Source organism: Sceloporus undulatus, chromosome 1, assembly GCF_019175285.1.
Source record: "Sceloporus undulatus isolate JIND9_A2432 ecotype Alabama chromosome 1, SceUnd_v1.1, whole genome shotgun sequence".
In the NCBI taxonomy this organism is placed as follows: Eukaryota; Metazoa; Chordata; class Lepidosauria; order Squamata; family Phrynosomatidae; genus Sceloporus; species Sceloporus undulatus.
In genome coordinates, this window is record NC_056522.1 from 358,510,552 (window position 1) to 358,531,830 (window position 21,279).

The following is a 21,279-nucleotide window of genomic DNA, read 5'->3' on the forward strand; positions in this document are numbered from 1 at the left end:
AGCAAATGAATTGGCATACAATACACTGCACCTCACTTAGTGGAATTTTATTGAGGCGATAAAAGAATAGCTGCAAAATCTAGTTATTACATATGTATGTCTAAAAACCCCAGTGCTAAAATTTAGTGCTGAGCACAAGGCTAACCTTTTCATACGGGTGCCATGTTCCCTAATTTGTTGGTTCATTTCCTAGCAGATTATTCTTTCACACAAGCCTTCCTTCTCTGTGTGTTTTTAATCTTTCTCTCTCTCTTTTTTTTATGAAGTGTTTGCAAAGAGACATTCAGCTGACTGGCTGCATTTAGCAAAATTGAGGAATTGTAGGAGTAAGTTAGCGTGGCTGATTTTACAACACAAATCATCCATGGTGGTTTACCCCGTTGCTAAGGTGATGTTGCTGAAAAAGATGGAAATTCCTCCTTGATTTCTGAATAAGCAAGCATATCCCTTTTTACCTAGGCATACGACTGCTCTGGCTACTTCATGGAAAATATGCTGCTGACTTTGAATCAGTACAGCATGATCTTACAAGGGAAAATTCAATGATATAGCCGTGTTAGTCTGTAGAATCAATATCTTGTAGCACTCTACTCTTAAAAAGGAGACTTTCTCAAAAGTAACTCCCATTTAGCTCTAACTTAAATATGACATTAGCTGACCTGTATCTGGGACATAGCCAAGGGCGGGGGGGTCCATGGGGTCCGGACCCCCCCCTTCCGTTAGATACAATGAATGGTGCATGCTGCCACGCCACCACATCCAAGCCCCATTATAATGGTGGCCCTTAGTCTGGACCCCCCCCTTCCCAAGATCCTGGCTACGTCCCTGCCTGTATCTTTAAAAAGGAACATGGGGTCCAAGCAAAAGTACATAGAGGAGATGCAGCTTTAATCTTAATGAATCCTGACTTACCTGACATATGCCACCCTGGGATGGAAACATACTTGGGAGAGCACCTATTAAACAGGTAAAAACAGCTCATCTCTCAACCCCACATCATTTATCTGTCAACCCTCCATACTTTATGCAGGAAATGGGCACAGGGACACATTTAAAGGCATGAATCTACTACATCCTAAGTGTCCCTCACCCACATGGAAACCCTGGCTGATCTTCAAATATGAGACAGCAAAGTTAGAGAAGGAGTTAAGAAAACTTAAGAAGAGAAGAAGCTTTGCTGCCAGCTCAAATAGCAGTCCAGCCCCCCTCCCCACCTACACAGAAGCCTGCCACTTTTCCCTTTGAAATTTTGGACAGAATGCCTCCTGGGTATGCCAGAGTGAAAACTGGAGAGGGCTTCTGGACCTTTAATGGTTGTGCAAGGAGGGAATTGCAGCAGGTGTTGCATGCTACCTCCTTGAGTGACAAGCAACACTTGATGAAATCCCTTCTTCTGCACAACAGTTAATAGTACCCAGAGCTCTCTCCCGTTTTCAGTCTGGCAGATCTACCAAAATCTACTTTTTATGTCGCAAACTGTCAAGAGAAATTGCCAAGATGATGACTACAAAGCCATTGCTTGAAGCAGAAATAAAGTATTTTCCCCTTTCTAAGAAAGGAGGGGACCCAATCCTGCTTACCTGCTCTTTAAAGGTAAGCCCAACCTGCACCTGAATTTCTCCTCCCCACCCTCTGAACACTAATTGTATTTCCTCTCTTCCCACCACTCTCAAAAAATCTTGAATAGTTCCTAGGCTGAATACTTCAGTCTGGTGCTAATTTTCATTAAATTGAACTGAAAGCCTTTTTTGAGATTTCAGGAAGGAAGGATAAAAGGGCTAAAATAAATACTGAGCAAGTCATGTTGTCTAGTCCAACCCCTGAGATGACTCCTGTAGCTTTGATAGCTGCCTAGGAAAGAAAACTCCACTAGGTGTGTTTTTCTCCATCACTGCAACACTGTGATTAGAAATGCCACACCTGGTGAATTTCTGCTTTCTATGGAATAAAAGTACAGGGACCCAGGAGTTGGAAATGGCATTTGTCTTACTGACAATCCTCATCATGTAAATGCTCCCTTTGGTTTTAGTTTTCTGGAAGGTTTGGCAGGCACTATAATTCACCAAGTATAGAAAAGGCAGGGGGGGGGGGGGGGGGACAAAAATGCAAATAGATTTTGTTTATGATTTGGTCAATTATCAGCACAAACAATGCAGGCCCACTTTCCAACCCTTCTGACCTTCCATCTTCCAAATTGGTGTCACCCGCCCCACCATCACCAAATCTGAAGTGAAGTGCTTCAGTATTTATTTTGAGTGTAATCAACCAAAAGCCACAAGAAAAGGCAAACGCTCATATTATTTTTGAACATTTTCCTGGAAGGATCCCAATTTCTTCCCCTTTTGTTTTCCTTTAGACTAGCATCCGAATTTGTCTTTTCCCAGAGGCTTCCCCCACTTGATATTTACAAGCTGTGGCTGATTTTTAATATGGACTGGGTGGATAAAGTGGGGGTAGAGAGGAGGCTAACTCTGAGAAGAGTTTTCTAAGCCATAGCCTCCCTTAGCAGACTCTGAACCAAAATTACCAGGGTTGGAGGGGAGGACAAGACTCATTTATTATATCTGTATTCTGCCTGATTACATTCACTTCCAAAGCTTTCAGAACTGCCTTTCAGGAAAAGTGTCGAACTCGCTTAAGGCCACACAGTAAGCTTCATAACCAACTAGGATTTTGAACGCAGATCTCCCACAAAAAGCCAAGTGTCCATTCACTGAGTCACACTGGCTCAGGTTATTGTTTGAACAGTTGTCTTTTTTCCCCCTCAAAGTCCCTTCTGAACCTTACACGCAGTGTTCCAGGCTATTATGCTTGGCCAAGGCACAGCGATGGGATGACAGCTACTGTCTCCTTTCTACGTCTTTTAAAAAATGCAAAAATCTAGCCTTCTCTTTTAATATTTCTGATGTTGGTGACCAGTGTCAGCTCTCCCCATACAGTAACTGCTTTAAAGCACTGCATAGAGCACCGCATTAAAAATTAATTACACATGCTATTTTATTGATAGTGCATAATGTAATGAGCACCAGCTGTGCTAAACATCCAAACTCCTTTTTAAGATAGCTATAAAAGAAAGAAAGAAAGAAAGAAAGAAAGAAAGAAATGAAACTACACTTCCAAATGTTTCTCCTGTCAGAGGAAGGGGGGAACTGAATAAACCAGCAACATCTTGTATGGATTTGAACAGAATTCTTTGATTTAGCTCTACATTTGGAGTGTTTGAAGAATTCAAGCTCTTCGGCTCGGGTATTAGAATTAAATCCAGTTAACTCTCTAACTGTTGGAGCCATTGTCTCAGCTATATCCTCATCAATTTAGATAGCTTGTCTTTACATTGCAGTCTACTTCCACCTGCAAAATACTGAGACACATACACATACAGCCAAAAGCACAAGATGCTGAAAGGTTGCAAATGTTCCTCTTAAACACCTTTACCATTGGTTCTTAACTCTAAAGGAAGGGGATTTGTCAACCTAAATTGAGTCTGAATGTCTTTTTAGAACAATAGCCATGTTCACCTTAAATTAATAACATAAGAAGCACTGGGGGTGGGGGAAACTAATTATACCCTTCTTTTTCTTTTCTGTGTAGTTCCTATAATATAGTATTCTTTAACTTCATTCTTCCAATAATGGTTGTGCATTTTTAGATCATACAATTTTTTAAAAATCAAGCATTCAGACATATTTTCCTTGTTTGATTTGAAGATGTACTATATGAACAGATTGACATAACTGTTTCAAATCTGGATATTTTTTTTACATATATGTGCACTCAATGTCCCACACACATTCTATTATTCTAGATGCTATAAATATTTTATTGAGATCAGGAAATGTAAATAATGCTGGCTAATAGAGCTCCCGCTGCCCCACCTCAAAGGATAAAGTTCAGCAAATTTCAACTTTGTTTTCACAGTAGAAAGCTCTGTTTCATATCTCTATTTTGTATGTATCTGTAATTCTGTGTCTCTCTTTGATATGTACATAGATTGTCTCTTTTTGATATGTATAAAGATAATAATAATAATAATAATAATAATAATTTGTTTTATTTATATACCGCTACTCCAAAGATCATAGCGGTGAACAGCAAGTAAGCTAATTAGCAAGTAAGCTAATTTGCCCCCAACAGTCTGGGTACGCATTTTAGCGACCTCGGAAGGATGCAAGCCTGAGTCGAGCCTTGTTCCATCTTACCATTTTTTCTCACCCATGTGGCATGGGGACCCAGGGAGAGTGTAGTATCTGACTTTGGGAGTGTGATTTCTGTTCATGAGGAATTCATCTGGGTACAATGCAAGAATAGTACCATATCTACTGTGTTCTCTTTAAGACTTGATGAGTTTAATAAGCTTTATAAAAAAAACTGGTTAAGTTTGCATTCTCCACTCTGATTACTGTTTTGTTTTCCCATTGATCCTCCAGTTTTAATAAAACCCAGTCTGGGGTGAAACAAAAGCTTGCTTCTTGTTTGAGTATGAAATGTGCAGAACACATACCATATCATTAACATAAACGTTTCTGAAATAATACTGCTTTCTAGACAGACTATATTAATTGCATCAAGCTCTTTTATTTTCCCCCTTCTTTTTTCCCTTTCTTTTTTCCCTCCAGCAAGGGTGGTCTAATCGAGGCTTCTCATTGGTTGTTTTGGGTTAGGAACCAAACCCAAAAATACATATAAGAATATTAGTGAAGAAGGGAGGAAATAAATATATACCATAAATGTCTATATCTGAAAATGCTACTTTTCAAACTTTTTTTTAACTTACAGGTATTGCTTTATTATTATCCTCTTGTTTGAACCATACCAAGAAAACAGCTGATCACTAAGCAAAGCAGTAAGCAGAAGAAAACCGAACTGATGTTAACTTTTCAAGATCACTCAGTAATTTTTAGAAGATGTTAACAACTAATGCAGCTAAAGACCCTGGTATTTTAGAAAGAATGTTTTACACTCTGAGAGCTAAGTCCCCAACACACACATACAAGCTCTAACAGAGTCTTGGACCTTGAACTTCATAGCGTTGCCCATTAATCAAGTCTGTCAGTGCCCACTTCCCTTTAAATATAGATATATGCAGAACCAATTATTTCTTTCCACTTCTTACTTCCAGTATAATGCAAGGGGGGACCTCTTGTATTACTTGTGATTATGTGTTTACATATCAGACAGAATTAATTATCTTTCTACACATACAACCACTTTCAGTTTCATAAAGCAGTGGGGAAAGGTATATGCTTATTGGTGAAATCTGATATCTAATGAAAACTAAAGATAAAAGGCCCTAAGCATGCAGTGATTTCCTCTTGTCTTCCCTGTCTGCAAAGACTCTTTTCTATTGCCTTCACCTCATTTTTCATTTTTGTAGAAAATATATCAGCAGCTAAAAGCCATGGGGCCAAACCTGGACAAGGATGACACCAAATATACAGTTAGTAGCTGAAAGACCAAAGCATCTCTGTATACGAGGCCACTATCTGCATTCACTATTTTCTTCTTTACAACTCATACCTTTTTCATTCAGTGTGGTATCTATTTGACTGTAAGCCAATAGTTTCCACTCTGAACAATCTTCAGTGCATTGACAGAAAAACAGTATATAGAAAGTGATAGCCACATAGTAGGTAGATAGGAAGATAATACACAGACAGTGCCATTTGTAGCTAGCGAGCCACTAGGGAGATGAGATAGAGGCCTTGGGCTGGCACAGATTGAGGCTGACCAATGCAACTATAGCATTGATGACTACCATAACAGAAGAAGAATGTTTCTATGCATGCAGGTATAGGATCCAGAAGCACTGGATCAAAAAAGAATCAACTCATTCAGCACTATGCCACCTAGTACTATATTTTATTCTCCCAATCCAGGGCTCTACATGGACTTCCAAGTGGCTTGGGTCCAGGGTACTTGGAGGACCGCCTCTCCCCATATAGTCCGCCCCGCACACTCAGAACATCTGGGGCCAACCTGTTGGAGGTCCCTAAGTCTCGCTTTGTAACGACCTCACAGAGGGCCTTTACTATCTTTGCCCCCACTTTGTGGAACAAGCTCCCTGTACAGCTTCGTTCCTCTGCATCGTTACTTTCTTTTAAAAAAGATTTAAAAACACATTTATTTCGGCTGGCATTCCCACCTCAGTAATTCTGTTATTTTTTGCCCCAACTACCTTAAAGTTGTTGTCTTATCTTTGCCCTGATATTTTGATTGTTTGCTTCCCGTCCCTACTCCTCTGATGATGTTTTAATTTTTATATGTAATATTTTAACCTGTATTTTATTGTCTTCTTATCTGTAAGCCGCCTTGATCACATTGTGGAAAGGCGGGGTAGAAATAAAGATTATTATTATTATTATTATTATTATTATTATTATTATTATAGTTTTTAAGCCTGACAGGGCAGTCATCTGAGTTAGTCTGACAGCTTGTTAAAGCTTCATATGTTCACTTGCTCATTCATACATTCACATGCCTCCATAACAACTAACCTGATTAACAAAACAACCCTTGTTATCAAGTGAGTGGAGAACTAGGGAAAGTTGCTTTGGAGGACAGCCATTCTCATCTTGGCTGAAGGATTCTGATAGGCCTAAAATGTAACCTTTATGAGTTCTGGATGACTGTTGCATGGCTATCAGTATTCCAGTACCTTAACAAAATTCCAGAATTAGAGTATGCTTTGTTTCTCATATATAATTGCCAAAAAAAAGTTGTCTGTTTTCAAGTTACTTCCAACTTATAGCCACCCTAAGGTCACCCTATCATGGGGTTTTCCGCCTTTGCCTTCCTCTCAGTCAGTGAGTGTGACTTGCCTAAGATCAACCAGTGGGTTTCTATATCTGAGTGAAGATTCCAACCCTGGCCTCCAGATCCATGGTCCAGTGCTGAAACCACTACACCATGCTGACTCCTAAAAGTATATAAATACTATTATTAGGTTATGGATCCCTGAGGGTGGAACAGAGTGGGGTGTAACACTGTTGAAAACTTTTCCGAGCCCATACTGCAGAACAAGATAGAAATGTTTCACAATTTTCAAAATAAAAATATTAAACACTCACAGCCATCAAAGAATGATCAAGATAAAGTGGGTTTTGGAAGAAGACATAATGGGGAACTCATTCACTGTATCAGTGATTTTTCTCTAGGCATATGAGCCATGACACTTGTATGGATGAAACAGAATGCTAGTGACCATATGCAAAATATATATCCTACCTATAAGTGTGGTTTTCTGTAAACATTTCCAGGTCTTGTTGCCTTCATCCAACTTGCATGATTTCATTAGAACTACTTCCAACTTTTTTCTTTATTTTTTTAAGTTTTCAGAGCAAGTTAATCAGAAAAAGAAGCAATATGTTGGTTTTGATCCATGTACCACAAGCCTGCAAATTTTGTGACTCCCTTCCAGCTTCTAATTAAATAGACACTAAAAACGTTTCAATGGCAGAAACCAGTACAGCAGGCAGAAGGCTTTCCTTGCAGGCAAAAAGGACATGGCAATAGAGATGTCTGTAGATATTTAAAAGCAACATTTAAAGGAGTGGGCCCATCTTGCAAAAGTCTGTTCTCTATCATGGCTTTATATAGAATTCAAAGCCTGTTGAGTAAAGTGAGTTAGAATGAACAAAAAGAAAAAGAAAGATCACTTTTAATAGAAAACAACTGGCTGAAGTTTGCTTTTATAATCTCTGGAACTCGCAAAGAGCCATGTATGATATGGGACATTTTGGTCATATTTTGCACATGAACTCAATACTGAGTCCCATTCTTGGGGGGTTACTCCCAGATAAATGGGTAAAATAATTGTCACCTGATCAAACAATCTTCTACATGACTGAGTCCCAGTTCCTGCAGTGAGACTTAATCCCCAGCAGATATAGGATTGCAGCCAAAGAGACCTCATGCCAAGGTGGGATGTGAGATCACAGAGTGTTGGACATGATAAGATCCAGGATGAGGCTGTAGACAGAAAATGTCATAACAGAAATAGTAATAGTAGGTATCACCAATGGCAAATATTTTTGAATGAGTATCCAAACTGTTATAGGAGCTAGGAATGTTGAATATCTATCATAAATTTCAAAAATGCTTAAGACTCATCTTCCGGAACCATCGGCATCTCTAATATTCTCTTAGTAGTTCCATGTTTGTGTCCACTTGTTTACAAGCAGAGGCTGATAGTAAATCTTCATTATTTGTTTTATATAACAAATATCTGTTATAGTGCCAGTTAACAATAATAGATCAGCGTTTGGACCAAAACATCAAGATTCGTGTTTTTTTCCCCTGTCCTCAACATTTTTCTAAATCTGATATTTCCCAGAAACATGTTGGCTGTTTTTTAACATCTGAACCATAAATTCGCATATGGCTCAGCTTTTTATTTATGCTTTACCTTAATTTTTACAAAGTCATTTAAATTTGTTTGTTTTTAAATTTATGTTTTTAATTCATTGTTTCCTTTTGGAACTTGGTATAGAAGCCTTTCAGAATGCCAACAGGTACAACAACAAGAAATGCCATTCTAGTTTTTGCTGCAAATCGGAGACTGGTGGTACTCCGCACTGAAAAATGATTGAATTGATAGGCTCTGTATTTAATTTTACAAAGAGACTGAATTTTTAAAAGAATTATTCAGAGGACAAAACTAAAATTGAAATTTTGAAAAACAGGGGGAAGTGAATTTAAAAAATAAAGCAAATAAAATTCATAAACTCTGACAATTGGCACACTAGTTTAACTGGCTATATGTGGATCAAAGCAGAGAAACTAAGTCAATATCCAGAATAAATTTAAAGTAATATTTTCCTTCCCAATCCTGTAATAATGATGTAAGACCATGCCAACATCTTCATCATACTGTACTGTGGTGTTCAAGATCAATATTATTACAGCTCCCATGCAAAACAAGCTTGTCCTCAATTTGCATTCCCAGGAGGGAAATGGGCCCAGAAGGTGATGTTCTCACAGTAATGTGCATCAAATGTTACCTAATTTCTTCTCTTCTTGGTAGTGAAGAAAATAATAAGGGGTTAGAGAACACGTTTCTTTCCAGCAAAACTTGACCAACTACTGGCATAAATACTTAACAATTGCTTTGATATAACATACTCTATAAATGCTGTAGACTACAGCAATAACTACAGGAAGCTACGACAGCAGCAGGTTGATTTCCCCCCCCCCCCCCTTTAAATCTGGCACAGCCTGTTCAGCAAACAGATCAGTCCAAAAACTAACACTGCATAATGATAAAATAGAAAGTGAAAGAATGCAAAAGACAAGACTCCCCTGCTTCTACCTGCTTGCATTGGGTTACTCTTTTCTTCTGTTTTCTTAGGTTTACTCTCTCTGTCTGTTTACCTTAGAGATAGTGAGCAAACACAACACCACTTGTCTGCTGTGTTTTCTATATGGCAAAAGCTTCTGTCTATATTATGTCAAATAAATGCTGCAGAACTAAGTACCTATAGGGAAAGCATAAACAGTAACAATTGCAAAACCTACATCATGGAGGGTGGACAACTAAGCACACCGCTATTGTCACCAGTGTTACTCCTTCTCTCTCATAATTCAAAAGAGGCATACATGAACATAGGAAGCTTCCTCATATGGAATCAGATCATTAATCTATGTATCTAAGAACTAAAAGCAAAAGCATCAAAAAATTCTGTGGTAATTTAAAGATTAACAAATCTATTACAGCATGAGCTTTTGTAAACTATAGCCAGCTTTATCCAATGCACTATTATCAAGCTGGAGTGTTATCCAGAATTTCAGGCATGTCTATAGTACACAACATGGTTAAAGGTGATACGTAGACATGGAAAATGAAATGGAAAAAGTACACAGTGTCTGTGATTTCACAGCTAATCATGGGTACTACAGAGATAACTAAAAATCCAGATACTTGAAAATGGGCTGTAAACCATGAAAGCTAATTCAATCATAAATGTGTTTAGATTTTGGGTTTAGCACAGTATTATTTGTTGCATTGGCTACAAGAGCCAAACACACCTACTTCTTTGGAAATACAGTATAAATGACTACTGATAAGAGAGAGCCAGCATGGTGTAGTGGTCTGAGTGTTGGATTAGGATTCTGGGACACAAGGTTTTGAATCCCTACTCAACCATGGATACTCACTGGGTGACCTTGGGCCAGTTGCATTCTCTCAGCCTAAGAAGCCAATGGAAAACTTCCTCTGAATGATCTCTCTCCCACACACACACACACACACACACACACACACACACACACACACCATTATAGTAGGGTTGATATAGGGTGTCTGAAGTTGATTTGAAGGTACATATCAACAATAAGAACAAGATACGCTTCAGAATCTCAAACAAAGGTCTTTCCAAGACCAAATGTCCTCTTTCTAGCTCAAGGACCACATCACAACACTTTAATATATGAGCTACACTTGCTGTTTGTTTGCAAGAGCAATTGCTGGTCAGGGCTGGCTCTGTTACACAGAGTAAAATGGCTGCCTCAGCATCAAGTGGCAGGTGCTGGGAGGGGAGAAGGGGCAGGATGGAGGTACTTAAGGCCAAAGACTGGGAGCCCTGGTGGCTCAGTAGTTAAATGCCTGCATTGCAGCCACTCATTCACAAGCCTCTAAGGTTCACTCAGCCTGGCATCCTCCCATGGTTGCTAAAATGAGTACCCAGCTTGTTCGGGGCAATTAGTTTACAAATTGTAAACTGCTTAGAGAGTGCTTAAGTGCACTAAGTAGTATAGAAATGTACTTGCTATTGCTATTGCTACCACATAACTTTAATCTAGCCTAACCCTGAAGGGTGGACACCAGTGGTGCTGAACTGTACCATTCAACTGCAAATCTGGCCATCTTTTGTGTCTGGAATTGTGGTGGGAGGGGGTTGGTTCCATCTTGTCATTCATCTCACAGGGATGTAGCCGGGGGGGGGGTCTGGGGGGCCGGGCCCCCCCCCCCCCCTTAGAAAAATAAATGGTGTGTGCTGCTGCGCTGCCGCACTCAAGCACCGTTATAATGGTGGCACTTAGTCTGGCCCCCCCCCCTTCCTAAAATCCTAGCTACGTCCCTGCATCTCAGACACCAAAAGGTACCAGTTCTGTGCCTGTCCCAGTGCTGGATATTCCCGCCAAAGCTAAGATCAAGCTATTTGGTTCACCAGCATTTGAAGATATTTTCCTTTCCAACAATCTTTTGATTTCTGAAGTTTCCAGATTACCATGTGTTAAATCATCTCTCTTTATCTCTCTGGCTTTTAGTATTGTGCTGTTGCTATTTTTAGATGTTTTACTTCCTTTTATTCTAATTTGGTATGCTTTTATTATCTACTCTTAACAAGAGGAAGTAAACTATAGAATTTATGATAAATTAAAATTACTCTTCTGTATGCATTGCACTATGGTTGCTCTCTTCCTCCGGTGAGATGCCCTCTGTCTTCTGATGTGATCCTCCTTGCCCTCACCCTGAAACTTCAACCCTCCCTTCATATTATCTACTTTTCATATCTCTGTATGTTACAGCCATAATACCCACTCCTCTAGCTCTGTAACTCCAAGTCACCCCCAAGTCTTAAATAACATTGCCTACTTTCGCTTGATGCCTGTTTATGTCTGGCACTATCTCACAGAAAAGCTACCTGATACCAAACCATCCTCTCTCACGCACAACAGTTTCATAGTCATGTTCCCCCCATGAAAGATCCCTAATTATACTTAATGTATACCTAAAGTATATCTCATCTGTTCATATTCACCTTTTTAATCTCTTCTCCTCTTCCCCAGTGAAGTTTCTTCTAATCTAATCTAATTTGGACTGTATGCTACTTGGATCAACGTGCTGTATTTTACTTGTTACTGTAAAGCACTGTGTACAAAGACAACATTCGCTTCCGAGCTCAATATAAGGTGTTGGTTATTACCTATAAAGCCCTAAATGGCTTGGGCCCAGGATACCTAAAGGACCGCCTCTCCCCGTACATTCCGCCTCGCACCCTCAGAACATCTGGGCAGCAATTACTGAAGGTGCCTGGGGCCAGATTAGCCTCCACCTCGCGGAGAACATTTTCCACAGCTGCCCCAGCCCTTTGGAATAAGCTGCCCACTGAGCTCCGCTCATCTACCACCCTGGCCCAATTCAGGAAGGATTTAAAAACCTTCCTGTTTCAACAGGCATTCCCCGAATAAATATCCTGTGGGCCTCCCTCCTCTTCCGTGGCCAAGAGGTTGGGTTATGGGGCTTTTTTTCCTGTTATTTTTCTGATGTATTGATGTATTTGTATGGTTTTAACTTTTTTGTATGGATTATATGAATTGTGTGTGTTTTAATTGCTGTAAGCCGCCCTGATCGATGGAAGGGCGGGATATAAATTAAAATTTTATTTATTTATTTATTAACATGATTTTAAAAGACACCACAGTGGGTTTTGTTTTTTTTGCATGCATAAAAAATGGGGAAAATTATGAGAAGCATTACATCTTCTTTGAATGTCTCTATGCACACATACTAGGAAGGCTGCATTTAATTCACTGTCATCCAACAGAAGCAAATCAATTGGTTCTAGTTTGTGATGGGCTGAAATCAGACCATAAGTTTCATCATCACCTTTGAGCTGGACAACCTGCATCAAGCAAATTCTCATTTAAGAAATAGAACAAATGGCAGTGCCACCTGCATGCTAAGCTTCATGGCTACATGGTATTGTTTTCTGACATGTCATCATCTACATTGCAGGCAATATCCTACCAGAAGGTAATGCAGACAACAATCTTCATAGGACTGAAATGCTACCAGATGGAAGACCACTATTTTCCCAGGTACAACCTGTCTGTTCTGAAAATAATTTTTAAATTATGAACTTATAAGCTCTTATACTTTTCAAAGCACCATATGCTATCTTTGAAAAAATGTACAGCAAGCATAATAGACAGCACTACTCTTAGGGATTCTGTCCAGACTGCATACAACAAATGAGCAGCAACTGTGCATTATCTTATTTATCCTATCTTATAACAGGAGACATACTCCAGACCTTTAACTACCAAAATATTTGACATATATCTGTGGATTTACTTTTATTCTGACTCTCGTGTGCTTCCATTCCATTCAGTTATAGGAAGCTTTCCTCACTCTCTTGTGTCACGCTTCATTTTTCCTCCCAGTGTGGTATAGTGGTTTGAACACTGGACTATGACTCTGGAGACCAGGGGTCAAATCCCTACTCATTTACAGAAACCCACTGTGTGACTTTGGGCAAGTCATACTTGCTCAGCCTCAGAGGGAGACAAAGCAAACCCCCTATGAAAATTTTGCCAATAAAACCCTATAATAGGTTTGCCTTAAGCTCACCATAATTCAGCAACGACTTGAAGCCATACAACAACTGTTTTTTCTTCTCTTTCTTTTCCTACTGATATGCTTTCTTTACTTCTTTTTCCTACACATTTCTTGTTAAAGCTCATTGAAAATTGTGAGATAGTGTGAGATGAGATCTTCTGGCATAATTTTCACTTGTAAAAAAAACAGAAACAATTAAACATCATCTGAAAATATTCTCTTACCATAGTTGTCTCCCAGTGGTATGCACTACCAAAAGAAAGATGATATAAAAAGATGTATAAACTACTTAGACCATCTTTAAAAGACTTTCCAGACTTTGTTCAGAGCTTAGTCAATGACCTGACCCATTTTGGAACAATCTAGATCTTTAGAAATATTGTTCCAAAATGGGTCAGGTCATTGACTTTAGATAGACCTAGTGAAGTGAATTCTGAGACTAAAAATTTACTTTAATATTTTTTTCCAAGTCTGCCCAAACTAGATGTCTTTATAATTACATTTTCACAATAATTGTTCACTTCCCATTTCTCAGGAGGTAATTCAAAACAGTTATATTTGAAAGAATAACTGGATGCTCCAAGCTGCTGATATGTTGCACAGCACACACTCGCTTCCAGTCTACCTCACTGGAGGTACCATCAACACTCAAAACAGAGTCCAATGCACCAACATGAGGCACAGTACAAACTGGTACTTGGTTCTCTACCATTTAGTGAGGCCACACACCCATAATTGCAGAAGTAACTACAAATGTTACTGTATTTATTGGATGATTCCAGGATTGCTGGACAATGAGAGAGGTACTTTCATAAGGGTAACATTCTCAATAGTGCACATAATAGTCTTCAGGGTGGAAGAATTAGTGGACTACACTGTCAATGGTTTTTAGTGTTTAAAATGTCCTCTCTGCCCAGACTAGTTTCCTTTCATTGCTGAACTGATGAAACAAGAATAAATTAATGAGAGGGAGAAAGGGAGACCATGAGCACACACTAGCAGTGGAGGGAAAGTATGTGGACCACAAGTATGTCATGTGCTTATTGAGATCTGAAGAACACAAATTGTTAGAAAGAAAGACCTCAGATGCTAAATGTTATCCAATTAAGCTTAAAGTTAGCAGCCCTGAGAGACGAAATCTTGATATCCGAGTATCATATTTGTGTGAGAAATCTCAGACATTTGTTGTGGCATAAAGAAATAAGCAGCAGTAAGGGCTGGTGGCAACATCTGAGTTCAACTATCCCCCCTTCACCATCACCCGACAAACACACCAACCAAAAGGGGCAAGAGAAGAACAAACTGATTTCAATTCCTGGCTGAGAAATGGTGAGGAGCTGTTTCATAGTGCATTAACTATGTCCTTATATTATGTAAGCAGAGAAGATGCTCCCCTAGTAAAGAGGACACATCAAGTTGGCAGCTGACCATCAGATAGCGACAATAAAACAATTCTATTACCTGACAACTGACAATGACATCCAAATGTGCCTGATGTCTCACTCTGAGCCCCGCCAACTGAGTCTGCGCGCACACCGCAGCAAGGCAGTAGGCTCAGGCAGGGTGGGATTGAGGTCAGAGCACGGAGAGGTGGCGGTGCGATCACTGATGTGTGAGGGTGGGAGGAGGCAGTTATGGAGGCCGCCGGCAGATTTGTAGGCCTGGACGGCCCTGAGGAAAAAACAATAGAAAAATCTGTCAGTGGTACCTATGTCTGAAGGGAAAGATGGAGAACAGGAGTGATATACAACTGCTGTGCCTTACTTATGGTGGACATTAGTGTAACAAACTCAAAAGGGAGAGGCTGAAAGCGCAAGAAAAAGTAAAGCCGGCAGCCATTATCAGGGAGAGGAAGGGTGGTTTTAAAATCATACTTATTACCACTCAACAAGATCTTAGACTTCTGGTACCATTATTTTATTTTATCTGGTATTACCAGAGAAGGTTTTTCCCCATTTGCTGGGAAGTGAAGTACTCTTTCTAGCTGTCCTAAGCCTTCACAAAGCAGGTGACCATAAATCTAAATAAACAGGCTGTATTTCATCCCAATGGCATTAACTTGCTTTTTTCTCCCTCCCTGTACCTTTTAAGACATGGGTGGACGTACATCTCCTGCCATGTCAGTTTAACTGTGGAGTAGGGTTACCACCTGTCAATATCTTTTTATGGGTTATTTATATTTTAGGAGCTCTTCCTATAATAAGCTTAAATTTTATGGATGGATTTTTAGGACAGTTGGGGTAAAATTGTCTACAAAACTAACACCTCTGTCAGTTTAGCCTCCTATGTGTGTGGTTTATTTCTGGAACTGTAAGACAATAGCAACAGAATGTGTCAATAGATATTTAGAAATATATATTTATACTGTTGCTGTTCTCTTTGTCCTTTGTGCAAGAAAATTACAACAATTAGACACTCATTTTCCAACGTTCTTATTAGATAATGATAATTCTGCTTCCCTTCTCATTCCTTAATGTTTTCCACCAGCTAGTCTGATCAAGGTTCTGCAGAATTTATAATTCTTGTGTCCCTTGGGTTGATTCTAATGAAGATACTGCCAGTTGTTCATCTTGCCCCAGTCAAGAACTAGGTTAACCATAATTTGTCCTGTTAAAGAAGTGGTAACATCTAAAAAAAAATTAGACTTTTACTTACAAAAGAGCATGCCACAATAAATGAGGCTGAATTTCAGGTAACACAACCCCCAACAGACCCAACATAAGAGAGTGGACAGAAACAAATTTTAGGTGGCTAATAAGAGGAGTTATTTTTGACAGTGCAGATGAGAACAAGGGGAGGCTGCCAAAGCTATACAGCGTTTGGTTGGGAACCTGATTGAAAGGGGGATTATTATTTTATGGCAGTCTTAATATAGCTGGCCAACACAGAACTGTTTGCCAGACTGCCACCAGCAAAGATGAACAGCAGCAGCAACTTCCAGCTTAAACAGGAACACTGGGAATCAATCTCCTAGAATAAAGCATACTTGGGCTACCATGTCCTCCTTGCCACCTGAGCTGCAGACAGCAATGCATTTTGCATGCTCCATTTATGTATTTTGTTCTCTACAAAGAATGCAACCTTCTTTCTTTTTCCCTAATGGTTGAGAGTGGGATATGGCATTGCACCTTCAAACTGTATTATTTATCTGAAACACATGCACATCTAGAAATCATCTGGTATTTAAAACCATATTTATTCTTTGTATCTGCAATGTTGGAAGCTCTTGCTCTCTTGGCAGCAGTCAGAATGTAAGGCTTTGACTTAAGCAATTAAATAAAAGCAGAGACATGTGTACACACAAACACATATTGTATGAAGTTAACTTTCAGTCAGTACTAATCAGAACTCAGCTAGGCTTCTATACCCTGATTTTCATGACTCCAGCTGCAGCCAGTGTTGACTTGAAGCCTTTGAATTGGGATAGTTAATAATCAAAAGCAGCTTCTATCAAAACCTTACGAGTCTCACAGACTGGCAAATTTATTTTATTTGGATTTCTGCTGTGAGTCCTCTACATAAAAGACAGCAGACAATTAAAATACAGCAGATATGTAGATAAACTGTGTATTAATATTACAGTTGAAGCAACTGCATATTTTTTTCGAATCACCAAATACTGACATGCCTATTATCTTGAGCTTGCCATAGCTCTTGCTTATTTTTGGACTCCTTGTATTGGCAATACATCACCTGCTCATTTTAAATAATCATCACACTGTACAAAGATTTTCCCAAGTATACAAACACTGAAAACATAGATTAAACTCTCCATTAACTGAACAACATTACAGAATAGTTTTTTTTCCTCCTAATTTAAATATTCCAGTCAAAAAGCTATAGAAAGCATGTTGATCTAATAGCTATATATGCGAGTCCAATGGGGTACTTCATCCTTGGCAAAACACCCAGCCCTCCCGTCTGCAAGGACTGCATTTGATTTTGTCATTTATCTTAAATGGCTAAGAGACTACCAGGGCAAAACATTTGTGTGAAGCTGTTGCCAAAACCACAATTGAACGGTCTAAATCCCCAGCATAAAATACTTCATCTCCAAAGCAGCAAGGATAACATTTGCATGCTTGGGGAGCAGGTTTATTTCTTTATTTTTAATAGACTCTCTGGACTCTTGGGGTTCTTTATCTGTTCATTTTGCAAGCTTTGGGTCTCACTTCAGATTGTTACACAAAGGTAAAAGAAGCCACTGACAAGAACTGTATCTACATTACAATCTGGAGATGACTTTGTGTGTGCCAAACCAATGAAAGCAGATGGCAGGCATGCAATGTCTAAATATGCAGAAACAACTTTGCTTGTCATTTGGAAAACACAGCATTAATGGCATGATGTTTCAATGTATCAAGAAAGATGTGCAAACAAGGGATGTTTCCCAAAATTGTCTTTAAAATCCAGGGTTTTGAACAGAGAGGGAGAGGGAGAGAAAAGAGAGAACACTTACTTATGACACTATACAACATATTTGTCATGGAACGTGGAATTTTGTCTAATGAACATGTACCCTAGAAATTAGGAACTTTTGATTCTCCACATATTTCATGCTCACTGTGCTAATTGCTTGTAATGCTTCCTGGAATTAGAGAAGGACAAAGCTATGGTGGAATTGGGTAGATGATTCATGACACCTTGCAGAGGAAACATTTCAGGACATGCTTCCCTTCTATGTAATCATAGACATCAATGTGGTAAAAATATTTAGTATTTATTTACTGCCTTTCTCTTAAATGCTGAAATAGTTTTTCACTTAACATCCCAAAAATCTTTACTACAACCAAAGAATTGTTGCTATTGTTGTTTTCACAGTCTGTTTTTTTATTATTGTGTGTCTTCAAGTCATTTCCAACTTAGGGTGACCCTAACGTGAACCTATCACTGGTTTTTCTGGGGCTAAGAGTGTGTGACTCTTCCAATGTTACCTAGTGGGTTTCCATGACTGAGCAGGGAATGGAACCCTGATCTCCAGAGTCCATTACATGACACTGACACTCACGTTTACTAGTTTACTGGGTATTATTGACTGGAGTTTTGGATCATCTGAGATTTAGATATCCAAAAATTCAGGAATCAGTGTAATAATGTCAGATAGTTTGGCATTTGGCAAACACAAAATTGTTGTTGTTATTATAAAAAGTAGATTGATGCTCTAAAACTACTTGAGTGGGTTTACAGCTGAACTGAAAGATGACTTCTAATTACCATCTAACCACCAGCCACCTGAAAAGATGCAAAATGGTAACAAGGCTGCCTGCAGTTGTTTCTCCTGCCATTTGCAGCAACTGCAGCAACAACAGCATCTAAGAAAATGGTGGAGAAATCCCAAGAAGAAATTAATTGAAAAACATCCATCCACCCAAATTTTCATGGTTATACACAAAGTGAAGAATTCTGATAAGCCATTTGCATAGAACTCTAGAAGCAATAGCCTTGTCCTTCATTTCCAAACATTTTAATCATTTGGATGTGGAAGCAACAAGACTGTACAAAGGCCACAGGCTTCAACACGAAGTGCTGCCTATTCTGACCAAGGCTGTGTTGCCTGTCTCCACAAACCACACCTCTATTAAGTATCAGGGTGGCAGATATCTCCGGCATTGAGTCACAGCCCTTGGGCACTTGACTGAATGCCAACATGACCCAGGGACACTCAAGGTTATATTCTTCCTGTCTTACCAAAGCAGTAAACAAAATGCACCTGAAACAATATAGATATAACACTCCTACAGTTCTCTGTGGCTTATAGCCACCAAAAATTTTGGCAGCAGTACCAGAGGCAAAGGCTTTTTATCTTGATATCCTAAGATAAAAGGGAGGTTTAAAATATTTAATGAATCAATCAATAAAAAGAATCTCAGGTCAATAGTAAATATTTTTACAATAAAGAAAATTCCAACAATGGCACAAAATTGAAGTTTAAGCAATACAGACTCGAGTGATGCTTCTAAAAATTTTTACAATATTTGATGGTGCGAGTGAAAAAAAGTAGGTGAGCATACAGACAGTTTTCTTCAGGAACAACAAGGACACAACATCTGTTGGCTAAAATGATAAAGACATTTTGTTCTTCTCCCCCTTGAAGAAAATACAGCTGTTTTACCTAGCTCAGCATCGGAGCGTATTTTAATTATATCTTTGATGTCGTTCCTCAGCCGAATTACAAAATCTAAATAGTATCTGCATGCACACAGTCCCCATGAGAGAGATGGAGAGATTTTTTGACCATATTAACTGCTTTGTACCACAGCAAAGATGCTTTTAAAAACCATTTAAAAGAACACTCATTTCACACTGTGCATTTCACTTGCATCTCTTGTGGAGTTACAGCTTTAAGAGACTTCAGAATTCATCACATCTCAAATGGTACATCTGCCTGGTTCTGGAGAGAACCAAGACCAGCAAAAGGAAAGAAACACCAGGAGCTAGCTAGTGATTCTACATTGTGCTTTCATCCCTCCTGCATTTTACACTTTTTTAAAAAATTATTTCTTCCTCAACACTTTTCTTCCTAGCATGCATTAACAAAATATATAGCTTCAATTACAACCAGTCACAATACACGTTGTGTACAAAATCTACAGAAGTCCAAATGATATGCATTTCATTGCAATCAAATTCACATATTTCCTGATGAATTTGTACCAAGTAAGAAACCACTGGTTCCAGTGTTATGTTCAGAACTGTTCAAAGCAGACACTATTTGTTTTTTTTTAATGGTAAATCCTGAGTCAAATTATGTTCAAATCTAGAGTTCTAAAACTCCTTGTGTGCTAACCTGCCCTTCCCTCTCCCAGGATAACACCACCCTATATAATAATAGTGATGTAAATTCTCTGAATCCTAGTCCTTACCAAGCCAAAATGGCAACATCTCTGTATAAGGGGAGTTATGATCATGCTGGGTGCAGGGGACAGGATTTACAGAGAAGAACTATTAAAAAAATCATGAAAAAAAGAAATGTATGGTGCAAAAACAAAATAATAAACTGGCCCAAATAGCCCAATAAATACTAGTTGTGCTCAGTAGGCACAAGGGGGAGGATGAAAGCAAAACCGAGTGGGAGAGACAACACAAACGAGCACTGAGGCATGGCAAATTGGCTGGAATGCTGAACAGAAACGCTTTCATACTGCAACGTTTTGTTGCAGGTCCCCCTTGTGCTTGCTAATCCACAGTGCTTCTAGGGATATGCAGAGCAGGTTCAATGAATGATTTAAATTCATCTAGATTTTACTAATATAGCAGGACCATATGGATTATAATTTGTCTCACTCTGTTGCTGAGGGACTTTGCCAACAAAGAGCAATGACATTGCAATTTGGTCACATCTTTTGTATGTGTCAATCCACCAGCCTAAAAGGGTAGTTCTAGAATGTAAGTTTGGTTCTTGGGCTGAGCTGCACTGGATTGCATCAAATAGCATTTGAAACAATACTTGCTTGTTAAAACACTGAGGTGTACAGGAGCACATCTTCTAGTAAACAGAACCTTTTCTAAATAGCCACATATTCTGGAATATAGAAGAATATCAATTTATCATAGACCAGTGTATTCTTTAAGACACTATAACATGCAATAAAAACAGTTATGTGGCCAAACTAGTTACAGAGCTTGTAATAATATAAGAACCAGGCTTAATGCTTAATTTTCATTGGGTGTTTTAATTTTAATTTTTCCCAGAGAGAAGCAAGACTTGGAACTGGAGGCTTCCCCTATCAGGAGCATATTCTCATAAGCACCCACTCTTTTCATGGAAGACTGCCAGTAAGCATGGCTTGAATTTAAGTCTTCTTTTGAACATGGGAGCTCTCTGATACTTTGATTTTTCTAAAGTGCCATTAGGGAAAAGAAAAAAATCTTTCCATAAACAATACCAGTCCCAGTAGCATAGTCTGCCTTCATCCAACATTAGAAGCTACTTCTCAACA

General features: G+C 39.0%; 1 protein-coding gene across 4 annotated transcripts in view; it reads right to left on the reverse strand.

Annotated features, from left to right (window-relative positions):
• The window catches only part of BCL11B (BAF chromatin remodeling complex subunit BCL11B), a 174,135-nt gene that overhangs the window by 80,585 nt on the left and 72,271 nt on the right, over positions 1-21,279 (reverse strand). For 2 of the 4 annotated variants that reach the window (XM_042445484.1, XM_042445483.1), the window contains exon 3: positions 14,801-15,010. The exons of the other annotated variants lie outside the window; for them this stretch is intronic. In XM_042445484.1, the coding sequence (XP_042301418.1) occupies positions 14,801-15,010 (210 nt within the window). The remainder of the gene's footprint in view (positions 1-14,800; positions 15,011-21,279) is intronic. 4 annotated transcript variants of the gene reach the window in all.